General features: G+C 37.8%; 1 protein-coding gene across 26 annotated transcripts in view; it reads left to right on the forward strand.

The window, feature by feature from the left end:
* Window positions 1-12,493, forward strand: part of LOC138736934 (clathrin coat assembly protein AP180-like) — a 209,066-nt gene that overhangs the window by 77,011 nt on the left and 119,562 nt on the right. For 19 of the 26 annotated variants that reach the window (XM_069887162.1, XM_069887167.1, XM_069887168.1 and 16 more), the window contains 2 exons: window positions 636-812; window positions 10,008-10,083. In XM_069887162.1, the coding sequence (XP_069743263.1) occupies window positions 636-812; window positions 10,008-10,083 (253 nt within the window). Of the gene's footprint in view, window positions 1-635; window positions 813-9,031; window positions 9,122-10,007; window positions 10,084-12,493 lie in introns of those variants that run through there. The other 7 variants (XM_069887163.1, XM_069887164.1, XM_069887176.1 and 4 more) reach the window with 2 other exon arrangements.

The following is a 12,493-nucleotide window of genomic DNA, read 5'->3' on the forward strand; positions in this document are numbered from 1 at the left end:
TCTGAAGTCAGAGATAGTGTCAATATTTCAAGTTGATGAGAATTATATTCTAGAATATTTTAAATTGGTTATATGGTGGGGCAAAGGATTAGCCAGGAAGAAGTAGAGATTGCCTCATTAAATACATTTAAGACACAGATTTTTCCATAGTAAAGGAATTAAGGGTTATGAGGTAAAGGCGAGTAAGTAAAGCTGAGCCCACAGCCAGATCAGCCATTATCTTGGTGAATTGTGGAGCAGACGAAACAGCCTTCTGATCAGATTTCCTATGCTCCTGTTTGTGTTTTGCAATTCTTGATTTTTCTGTTGATGTGTCATGTCAAGAAATTCAAAAACCTTCAGGGTCAACATGGATTAAAACATTTCAGCAGGAATTGTTGATCATCTTGGAGCTGCTTTCTTCGTTCAAGTTCATGCTCAGGCTCAACTTTGTAGCAAGTGGTACAGAAAACTTTTTGGAATGGCTAAATGGAAAGGTCAGGTGATTAATGTTTTTAATGTCTGGTAGAAAAGTAACATTCTTTTTTTAATTTTTAAATTAGACATACAGCACCATAACAGGCCAATTTGTCCCTACGAGTTTGTGCTTCCCATTTTACATCCCATTAACCTACACCCTGTTACGTTTTTGACAGGTGGGAAGAAACCGGAGACTCCGGGGAAAACTCATGCAGACATGGGGAGAACGTACAAATTCCTTACAGACAGTGTGGGATTCAAACCCAGGTCCAGTCCTGATCACTGCTGCTGAAAGGCATTGTGCTAACTGCTATACCAACTGTGTTACCCTTCATAGGAAAAGTTTAGAAAAAGTACGTCAGGGACATTAAGTAAATTCTAAGGACAGCAATTTTAGTGTCCTTTTGACACCATTAAACACTTGTTATTGAAGTAAACCATTTTGGTGTTAGGATATGGAATTTGGAACTTAATTGAACAGGATGCAAGTGACGTTTGGCTAGATGATGGGGAAAATTTTCATTCACAGTAACTTGGATGGGCCATTTAGCATATTAAATCTTTTCTGGCATTTAATTACATAGCTATCTGTCTGAATCCATTTGGTGTTCTAAATTGTAGGAATGTCTTCGGAGCTAATTAAGTCCAGTTAAAATCTGCTGATCCGTTTTATTAGATGAATTCATATAGAAGAAGCCTAAAATAACTAAAAACCAGCAAAGTCAGGAATATGCACTGCTTGCTGAACTGAAACCAAACTATTTTTAATATTTTTGTTCAATATTTTATTCCTGTCACGCAAGGGTTGAAAACAATTGGCTGGGTAACATTTGCTGTCACTTGTGGTTGGTCCCCTGTTATTCATCATAAAGTATAATGAACAAGGATGGGCTACTTTTTGTGTAGTAGGTGGGGATTATTGAAGGCAAGATGTAAGGTCACCGCAATCATTGTATAGATGGGGAGTCGAGCAGGTATTGGTTCATGTGGAATATTTAAGATAATAGAAACATAAGAGATTGCATCTTCAATTGATTATCCAATTAAATTGTAGTTGTATTTAAATATGGGACTATAATGAGCTGAATATCATCCCAGAAAGATAATAGGTACTTGGATATGAGTTTAAATTGTTTTAAGATTTCAGGCTATGGTTAATATTCATAAAAGGAGGGGCATTGATGGAGTAAAGAATACATTTATTTCTTTGTTGTTCTGTCAAAAATCAGAGCAAAGATTTGGGAAGTTGAGAACAAGTCTGAAGATTTTTTTTTGCCATCCAGAAAGGAGTTGGAATCTGGAATGCATTGTTTAAGAGAGTGGTAAAGGTTCAAATATTTTAGGAAGTATGTGGATGAGCAAGGCTTGAAAGACTAGGGGCCTAGTGTTGGTAAATAGGATTGGTATAGATTAATGTAGGCCATTTATGAGTTACAAAGGCTGTGCTCTATGTCTAAAAAAATAAATGACCAGGAAACATGCTGTTGACAAATAAAGTAAGACTAACTCAATCTTTCTAACTACTGGCCAATCTGCCTACACTAAATAATCAATAAAGTGATGAAAGCTATTGTCAACAATGCTGTCACATAGTACTTACCAGTAACCACCTTGATAGTACAGTTTGAATTTTGCCTGGACTAGTTGGCTTCAGATTTTCAAACACAGGCCTGTAAGATGAGAACCACAGGTGAAAATCACAGCTCTTGGCAACAACAGTCTGAGTGTGACATCAAGGGGCCTCAAAGTTGAAGTTGTTGGGTGTCATGAGCAAGGCATGTCTCAATGATTCAGAATCACAAAAGGGAAATGATGGTGATTGGAGGTCAATACAGAATATTATATTTTAGGCTCACATTTGGCTGCTTAATCAAAGACCTTTCATCATAATGTTAAAAGTGGGGATGTTCATTGATTGCACAGTATTTAATTTCATTTTCAACTCATTTGCAAATAAACCAGTATGCAACAAAAACTAGACAATATTTGGGAAGGGGCTCATGAGTAGTAAGACCAATGGCCATCTCCAACAAGCCAGTCTAACTACTTAGTTTTTTGACCTTTCCCATGATCAACATTCTGGAAGTCACCATTATTCAAAAACTCAAGTGGACCAGTTATAGAAATACCATGGCTACAAGAGTAGACCAGTGGTTGGATAGCCTGAGTTGAGTGATACATCACCCGACCATGACTGTCCGCCATTGACAAAGCACTCAAGAGGGTGTTGACATGCTTTCTGTTTGCCTGGATGAATGCAGCACAATGACTCCAGAAGTTCAACATTCAGTGCAACTGAAATTCAATAGTTTAAATACCTTGAAACAAGTGATGGTTTCTGAAGTGAATTAATAACTTTAAACTGATTCCTGGGTCATGCCCAAAAATCAGCTCCATTGCATATTGATCGCAAAGTTCACTTTGTCGCCAAAGTATTTTATGGAAAAACAAATGCCAACAAAAAAAGCAAAGTGATGGTACAAAAAGAGGCATCAGGCAAGGTCAATGATTGAACATAAGACTTCATATCAAGGTCAGTAATACTGGAAGTTAAGTATATCACAAATAAGTAAAGGAGGGTTTAACTACAGATCACAGATCATATCACAGAACAACATGATCACATCAGAGAAGTATAAAATCTTATGTAAGGGAATTTTATGTGTATTGTATAATTGTATTCAAGATTTGAACATAGAATGGGTTATGACTTAATTGTTTAATTATTATAATTAGAGAATTTGATGTCCTGAATGAAATAAGTTATGAAATAATTATGGTTCTGCTTCTAATTTACAATTGATATGTGATATCTATATGGTATGATTTGATTTGCTATCATTAGTATACCTTGTGTAAAATGTTTTTTGTTATATTTTCTTATTAAAATATTTTTATTGAGCTTATCAAATACAACCAGATGAAACAGCATTTCTCTGGACCATGATACAAAAACATAATACATTTCTCACATAAATAAAAATATAATATAAAATAAATATGTATAAATACAGTATTCTGAATACTAGGTTTCATTTATAAGAGACTTAAGGTGTTTGAACCCCACCCTTCTTCAAAAACTAGAGCTTTGTAAATTTATTACGGACCGGGTAAAGCTATTTTGTGAGATACACTGTGCCTTCTCTTGCAATAGTTGTATATTATGGGACATGCTAAAATCTTATTTAAGGGGACAAATAATTTCATATACAAAAGGTATGAGGAAGAAATACATGGTAGAAATAAAAGAACTAGAAACAGAAATTTTGAAATTGGAAAAGGAGTTCCAACAGTCTGGTCCCAAGGAATTGTAGCAATTGCTTTTAAACAAAAAGCTCAAATGTATTGCATACTTTTGAATTGAAAGAACTAAACAAAGATGTTATGAATTGGGAGAGAAGGCACACAATCTTGTCCTGGCAACTGAGAACTGAAGTAAGTTCAAGGACAATTACCGCAATTCAAGCGTGTTTAGTCTCATATAATCCAATAGAAATTAATGACACATTTAAGTAGTTTTATACAAATTTATATAAATTGGAATCGCCAGAAGACCTGACTAAGATTGATGAATTTTTGACAATTGTTGAATTGCCGAAACTTGGCCAAGAAGACCAAATGAATTAGGATCTTTCCCTCACTCAAAAAGAAATTGTAAAGGCCCTAAACTCACTACTGTGGCAACTGGAGTCATAGTGGACATGACAAAATAACCACACAAAATGTTTTGGAGTGAATCAAATGGATTTATTCTTCATCACTCGTGTCACCTTTTAAAAGCCAAAATAGGACTCGATATATACTGACATCACATGGCCCATTTGATGCCTTCTGGGAGTTGTAGTGCCACCATGGTGCTGCTACATGGCACCCCCACCCCAGAACCAGCAGAAAGGTTTGTCTGTCTTTTAGGTTGTCGACCTCTGTGATGGACTGGTGGCTGCTGCAGTGGGAAAGACTTGTCCACATGAGAAGGTTCAAGCCTGTCAATAGTGAAAGACTTTGGCTTCCCTCCAATGTCCAAAATACAGGTCGTCCTAATTTGAGTATCCTATAAGGTCCTGCGTAGGGCATCTGTAAAGGTTGATCAAGTGTTCCCTTTCGGACAAAGACATATTCGCAGTTTTTGAGGTCTTCAGGCACAAAAGAAGAATGTTCCCCTATACACTATCATGTTATAGGGGTTAATTTTCCTAAGGTCTCCCTTAGCCTGCTTAACAGTTCCTTAGGATCATCACTGGAGTTGGAATGGTAGGAAAAGAACTCCCCTGGAACCACCAATGGTGCATTTGGAGGTCCTCCTTTGGAGTTGTTCTAATGCCCAGTAATACCCAAGCAGCTCATTAGCCCAGTTTGGACCCTCTAGCCAAGACATCAAGTTTGACTTGAGATGTCAAAGAAATCTTTCCACGATTTTATTGGTCTGGGGATGATAGGCATTCATATGATGAATTGTTGTAATGAGCAAGCAAGACAAGGCCGTCCACAGTGAGGAAGTAAATTGTGGTCCTCTATCAGAAGAAACATGTGCCGGTAAACCAAATCGAGATGCCCAGGAACTGAGGAATGCCCCAGCACAAGTATCTGTAGTAGTATCTACCATAGGCATGGCCTCTGGCCACTCCATAAGCCTGTCTATTACTGTAAAAAGATAATGGAATCCTCTGAAACAGGAAGCGGACCAACGATGTCCACATGAACATGAGCAAAACACTGAGTAACTGATGGTAAGGGTTAAAATGGTGCCTTAGTATGCAGCTGAACTTTTGCTTTTTGGCAAGACCTTGCCATTTGTGTAACATCTTTAAGATTGTGCCACACAAACCTGTCTGAAACCATACAAACGGTTGATTTAATGGATGGATGTGAGAGACCATGCATACTTGATGTTTCCATGATGATGGAACTTCTAGGCATGGGTGTCCTGTTTATATATCATAGAGGAGTAGCTTGCCATTAACTCCAAACTTTACATCCTTCAATTGCAGTTTTGTGATGCGTTCCAATAAGCATTCGTCTCACGGTCATGTTCTTGGGTCGCGGTCAAAGCTGTGTAGTCAGTACCTTTATCTACAGTCGAAACCTCAAGTGGAGCAGAATGGAGTAGTGCATTAGCTACTGCATTGTCTTTTCCGGAAATATGTAGTATTTTTGAGGAGAATTCTGAAATGAATGATAATTACCGTTGTTGTCCAGCTGACCAGGGCTCTGTCACTTTGGAAAATGCAAATGTTAAGGGCCTGTGGTCAGTGTACATAGTAAAATCTCTGCTCTCCAAAAAAAAATAATGGAAGTGTCAAATGGAGAAGTAAATGGCCAAAAGCTCCTTATCAAAATCACTGTATTTCTTCTCTGCTTCACGAGGATAGCAGCTGAAGAATGTTAACAGTTTCCATTGTCTGTTGACATATTGATGAAGTGCACCTCCTACGGTCATACTGGAAGCGTCTGTAGAAAGGGCTGTGGCTACATTTAAAACTGGGTAGTTGAGCATAGTGGCATGAGTCGGCAAATCTTTCATCTTCTAGAAGGCATTGTTTCCCTCTTCAGTCCAATGGATTCCAGACAGTAAATCGAAGAGAGGCTTCATGATATGAGCTGCTCCTGGAAGAAACAAACAGTAAAAATTTACCATTCCCAAGAATTTCTGCAGGCCTTTAACCGTAGCAGGTCTTGTGTATGGTAATGGCCTCAGCTTTGGATGGCAGTGGAGCCGTGCCTTCCTGAGTAATTTTATGCCCCAAGAAATTGATAATTTCTTGTCCAAAATGCATTTATCTGGATTGATGATCAGTCCAAACTTTTGAAGACGAATAAAAAATGTATGAAGGTATTCCAAATGTTCTTCCTTCAACCCACTGGCCACTAAAATGTTGTCAAGGTATTGGTCATACCACATCTTAAACCATCAATCACCCATTGAAATGATTGAGTGGTGTTCTTTATTCCGAATAGCATTCATAAAAATTCAAGCAGCCCAAATGGGGTAATTGCTCTTTTTGGAATGTCTTCTGGTTCTACTGTTACTTGGTGATGGCCACGCACCAGGTCTACTTTGGAGAAGATCTTCGCTCCATGCAAATTAGCCACAAAATCCTGAATATGAGGTATCGGATAACAATCCCGGATGGTGGTATTGTTAAGCCGCCTGTAATCTCCACAAGATGGCTAAACTCCATTGTGTTTTGTGACCATATTTAATGGAGATGCCCAGGGACTGTCGGAACTATGAATTATGCCAAGTTCCTCCATCTTGGCAAACTCTTCCTTCGCTAAGCGCAACTTCTCTGGAGACATGCGGCACATTTTAGCATGGATAGATAGGAGGGTCCTTAGTAAAAATATGATGAATAACATCATGCTTTGCAGTGGAGGCAGAAAATTGTCGAGTAGTAATCTCAGGGAAATCTTCCAGCAGCTTAGAGAATTCATCTACTAGTTTACTTAATGTTGAAGGCGCAGAGCAGGAATATAGGCGTCTGCCAGAGGAACAGTCTGAAAAGTAGTTCCATCTTTAAGTCGATGAGGAATGAATGAGCCCGAAGAAATTCTGCACCAAGCAAAGGTTGGGACACTGCTGCTATAATAAATGGCCAAGTGTAGGGATGATTCATGAACTTGACATTCATCTTCCTGGTGCCAAAGGTCGGAATGTTGGAACTGTTAACTGCTCATAGTTGCAGGTCCGGGGTAGGATGACAAGTGTCAAAACTGGTGGGTGGGAATACACTTACATCCGAACCCGTGTCCACCAGAAATTTTTGCTGGGACAACTGGTCCCATGCATACAGTAGGCTTGCAGGTTTCTTGCCAACTGCCACAGCCTTTACTGGCAGTTGGCCTGAACGTTTCCTGCCCAATACCTGAGGTAAAACACCAAGACGTGGTGTTCACAGGCTGCTTGCTTGTCTTGGGAAATTAATCCACTAATGAGTTTTGATTACACTGAGTATCAGCAAACAAAGCCATTTAAATGATTTCCAAATGATATAAAATATCTTGGAATAACTGCAGATAATGACCTTAAAATTTTGTTCAAACTTGGTCATCTCCCATTGCTCAGTAGAGTTAAAGATTATCTATGTAGGTGGACAAGTTTGCCCATTATTCTAATTGGTAGAGTTAACTGGGTGAAAATGAATATATTATTGAATATATATATTACTGTAATATATTTTCCAGTGCTTGTTCATTCCACTACCCCAAATTTATTTAAAACCTTCAACAAGCATGTTGGATAATTTATATGGATTTGTAAAGTGCCCAGAGTATCTATGGAACAATTAACATGAGATTATAAACTTGGGGGCTTATGATTAGGTGGTTTTAAAAATTATTTGGCAGCTCAAATGCAATTTATTTCATCCCTTTTTGAGAGTGATGGTGTCCCCTACTGGATACAAATTGGATTACAGTCCCTAAAAGGTATTCAGTTATTTTATTTACAAATGGAACTCCAGGATTATATCCAACAGGACAGACAATCCTTATTTAAATCATTTGATTAAAATATAGTGAAAGACTCATAGAAGTTTTGGACTGAAAATAGGACTGTCACCAAAAACACCTTTCAGACAAAATCAGCTCATATCCATGACTTTAAACAAGATTCTAGAGACTTGGCATCATAAAGGGATCCAACTTTTGGAAGATTGTTACGAAAAAGGACTTTCTGTGTCCTTTGAACAATTTAAGAGGAAATTCCTTAAGATATTTTCTTAAAACCAACCTGGGTCCTGAATTACTTTACCTGTACTTACTGATGTGGAGAAACTGCTTCATGAGGGAAGTTTATGCAAATTTATTTCTACAATGTATTCCTTATTGCTGAATGAGGGCCTAAAGCCAGGTATGAACAAATCTAGAGTGAGATGGGAATCAGATTTAAACATTACAATTGATGAACAGCTCTGGTCAGATTTATGTCAAGGAAGTCTGTTAGCTGGCCTGGTTGATGGCTGGCCATCAACTCTACCTCACCCAACAGAAAATTCATAAATATAAGCTTGAATTGTCAGAAATGTGCTTTTGATGTGATATAGAGGTCAGTTCCTCCTTGCACTCTACCTGGCTTGTACAAAAGTGAGGCCCTTTCGGTATGACCTCTGTGACACCTTGACCAAGATCACAGGAGTCATCTTCCCATTAGATCATGAGCTTTGCTTACTGGGGAATTTCACAAGTGCCAGTAAATATTTAACTAATTTCCAAGTTAAATTTATGGAAATTGCTTTATGTGTGGTCAGGAAATGCATAATAGTGACGTGGAAATCTGATTCCCCTCTCCTCATTGATAGATGGTCTTTAGAAAGATCACTTATAATCTTAGAAAAAGATATAACACCTTTCTGAAAATTTGGAAGCCTTACCTTGAATGTATAGGCAATTCTCTGATGCACTATAGGGATGTGATAATTTCTGGTTAGTCAGAAAGCCTCTTGAAAGGATATAACACTGTGTTAGTACAGTGTCTCTATGTGTGTCACTGAAATTTTTTTTTGTTTTTTGTTTAATTGGGTTTATATAGAAAGTGTAGGAAAGTGGGGTTTCTTTGTTGTTTTGTGTTCTGCATAATTGTTAAATATCTTTTAAAAAGAAAAGAAAACAGGAAAAAAGAGACCTAACATTACAGTCCATCAATCCCACAGTCTACTGGAAGAAGGTATTTCCCACCTAGGCAGTCTTGACTTTGATGCTCCTGTAACTTCTTTCTGATGGTAATATGTCAAAGATACTGCATTGTGGCTTCTAGGATATTCTCAATAAATTCTTGGAACTTAATTTAACCAATATTCATGGTGAATGTCATCAATAGAGGATAGGGAGACCCCAGTGATCTTCTAAGTTATCTTAATGATCCTCTGCATTGACTTCCAGTCTTGATGCTTTGCTTTGCAGTTACCATACCAGACAATGATGCAGCTAGATAGAACACTTTCAATTATGCTCCTGTAAAATGTTGTCAAGATGAGGGCCAATAAATTTGCTGTCCTCATCCTCCTTAGCAAGTGTGGGGCACTGCTGAGCCTTCTTGACTAATGAGGTTTTGTAGGTCCAGCACAGGTCTTTTGTTTTATGCACCCCAAGAATATTGTGCTCTCCACTTTCTTCACAATGGAGCTTTTGATATGCCGTAGAGAATGGGCAACCAGCATCCTCTAGAAGTCCTTTGTCTTGTCTGCTTAAAACTTGCCTTTGACGAATTCCCAACCTCCTCTTTGCAAGCCAACTCATCGTGGTTGATGAAGTCGACTACTGTTGTATTATTTGCAAACTTGATTCTGTTTGAACTAAATTTAGCAGGAGCATGAACACTCTATCAATGATAGAAGGAGGAACTTAGTTAAAAGTGCATTCAGTGGAGAACCTGAAGAACACAAAGCTGCAGTGTATCAGCACACTGGATTGAACAATGTTTGCAGTCACTTCGAAACTTTATACTAAATCAATGCAAATTTGAATATTATGAAATTACGTGTCAGTTTTATCAAGCATCTGGTATGTGTTACTTGAATATATAATATTATCCATCATTTTGTATCTTGCAGAGATTTATTCAGTATCTGGCATCTAGAAATACATTGTTCAATCTCAGCAATTTTTTGGACAAAAGTGGGACGCATGGTAAGATATCTTGAAGATTATATTTGAAGTATTCAGAAGTATATTAATTTTCTCTTCATGTTGATTTTCTGGATGGATGATTGTTTTAATGGGTACAGATCTGATATTTGTTTAAGGGGTTTTTAGTGGTGGTATTTGGAAAAAATATGCAAGGATGAGGGAAGATGGTTTTATTTCTTTCCGTTGGTACATTGAACAGAATATTGTACTCTTACACTAAATTATAAGTAATATCAGAAGCTTGCCTGATTGGAAACTCCAATTTTATTTCATGGTAATGACATAGTGTTCAAAGTACATGTTCCTTAAAAGTTCTGGGGAAGGTATTATTAGAACTTTTGTAAAATCTTAAAAAGCTCTTGACCAAATGATCAAAGTAAGCCAAAGGCCAAATTCTGCAGCCCTAAGGCTCCTTTTGGTGGGCATGTGTCTGAAACGGGAATCCCAAAATAGGCACTCAACTCCCAACTAACTTCACCTCAAAGTTTATGAGGAATACAAAATGCTCAAAATAGAGAAGGGGCATTGAGAAGGCAATGTGCTAGTATTCTAAAGCACAGGTAGTATATGCTTCTATGGCAGAGAGAGCCAATAACTTTGTAAACTTACCACCCAGCTGTCATCTCGCATCATCCTAACAACCATTACTTAACCCAGAGCACTATCTAATTTTTTTGAAGTATTTATTCTATTTTTGATACCCTGGCAGGCAGTGAATCTGGATTCTTACAACTGAGATATTTCTCATCCACATTCTCCTTGGATATTTTGCACAACATTTTAAATCCTGTGTGCTTAATCCTTGTAACGCTTTCTCATGGTAACAACGCCCATCTATTTCTCGTAACTAAACCATTTGCGATGGTCTAAACGTGTATTCAATTTGCCAATCTCTGATCCAAGGACAATTCCAGCTTCAGTTATAACCTTACTGGTAAAATCCTTCATTTTAGGAATAATTGTTGTAAATTCTTTCATATATTTACACCCTAAAAAGTAGTAGTCGAATCTTCTGGGTTGACAGCTGCAGTTATTACCTCTGGTGATATTAACTTTGCTTCTAACACTAGGATTTTAGCCATTTTTATTTCATAAGATTGACTGTATTTCAGAGGCATCGTGATTCTCTTTCAATAACTTTATCAATTACAATTCAGATACAATAAAATCTTAGGCATCCACCACCCATGAGGTTTGGTAGATGCCACATAAATGAATTTGCTGGTTGCTTGAGATTGCATGTTGCGTGAATGGTGAATGAACTGCTGGGGGATGCCATTTTTAAGCTCCCATATTTTTTTACCTATGTATTTCCTGTTTTTTATTCTCAGTTACTTGAATTCCAGATAACAGGGATTTTACTGAAGTTGAGATTTGTGCAAATTAAGATTTGCTGTTTTGAATACAGCCATATTGTCATTTTCATCTGACATTCCTCCGGGGAACTGGAAAGGGATTCATTGGTATGGTTGAATTGTTTCATATCCTGGATGTAGGGAGTATTAAGATTGTTTTTTTTTTTGTTACCTTGTGCTCCTTAGCTATATGCCATGGTAGGGGGTAATATCATTATGATGGTGAGGTTGTGTAGCATGTCAATCAGAGCCAAATTTGATGCCAGTTCTGCTGTCCAAGCAGAAATAGTTTTATTTCAGTGTGCCACTGATCTAATCATGATTTTAGCTGCTTGCTTTCCATTATTTGTATTTTCTCAAGACTATGTGTAGTTTGAACATATTCTCCATGGATTGTCACCTTGTCGTGGTGGAGAAGCTTCTGTGGTCCTGTAATTCCGAGAATGATGCCATCTGGAGCTATGCTCCTGGGAGGGTCATCAATGGCGATAAGGTCAAGATTGCGGTCCCTGACAGAGAACAATCCAATCAAATCCTCAACAGTGCCATAGGCATATAAAATTACTCTGAATGGTTTTGAAGGCGGGCGAAGGCTGCAACAAATCTATCAGCTCCAATCATCGTGGTTTTCATGCCATTGAAATTGGTTGTTTGATTTGTGAAGTACCGTATGCTTCTGGTCATGCAACATCAAGTACTCGTTAAACAAATACACGAACAGTCATCCATTCTGTGGATCAATGGAACAAAGGCCATCATCTTTGACTACAAGGGGTAGCCATGATGACGAGTTTGAACATTCAGATAAACAGCCATATTGTTGATGATGTTTTGACAGTAGTTACTCTAGGTTAGTATAGAGAATCAATAGAATGTTACAGAACAAAGGCGTGATTCACTCAGGATACTGGGTATTGACCTTATGACTTACTGTTTGTAATCTTTCAACAGCTGGAAGTTTGAAAGTGGTTCCCTCATAATTCTGCTGTAGTTTAGAATTGATGTGCCATTTCCCCTATATGTAGACAATGTCACATCTAATGCCCTACATATGT

The sequence above is a fragment of the Narcine bancroftii genome, chromosome 6, assembly GCF_036971445.1.
Source record: "Narcine bancroftii isolate sNarBan1 chromosome 6, sNarBan1.hap1, whole genome shotgun sequence".
Lineage (NCBI taxonomy): Eukaryota > Metazoa > Chordata > Chondrichthyes > Torpediniformes > Narcinidae > Narcine > Narcine bancroftii.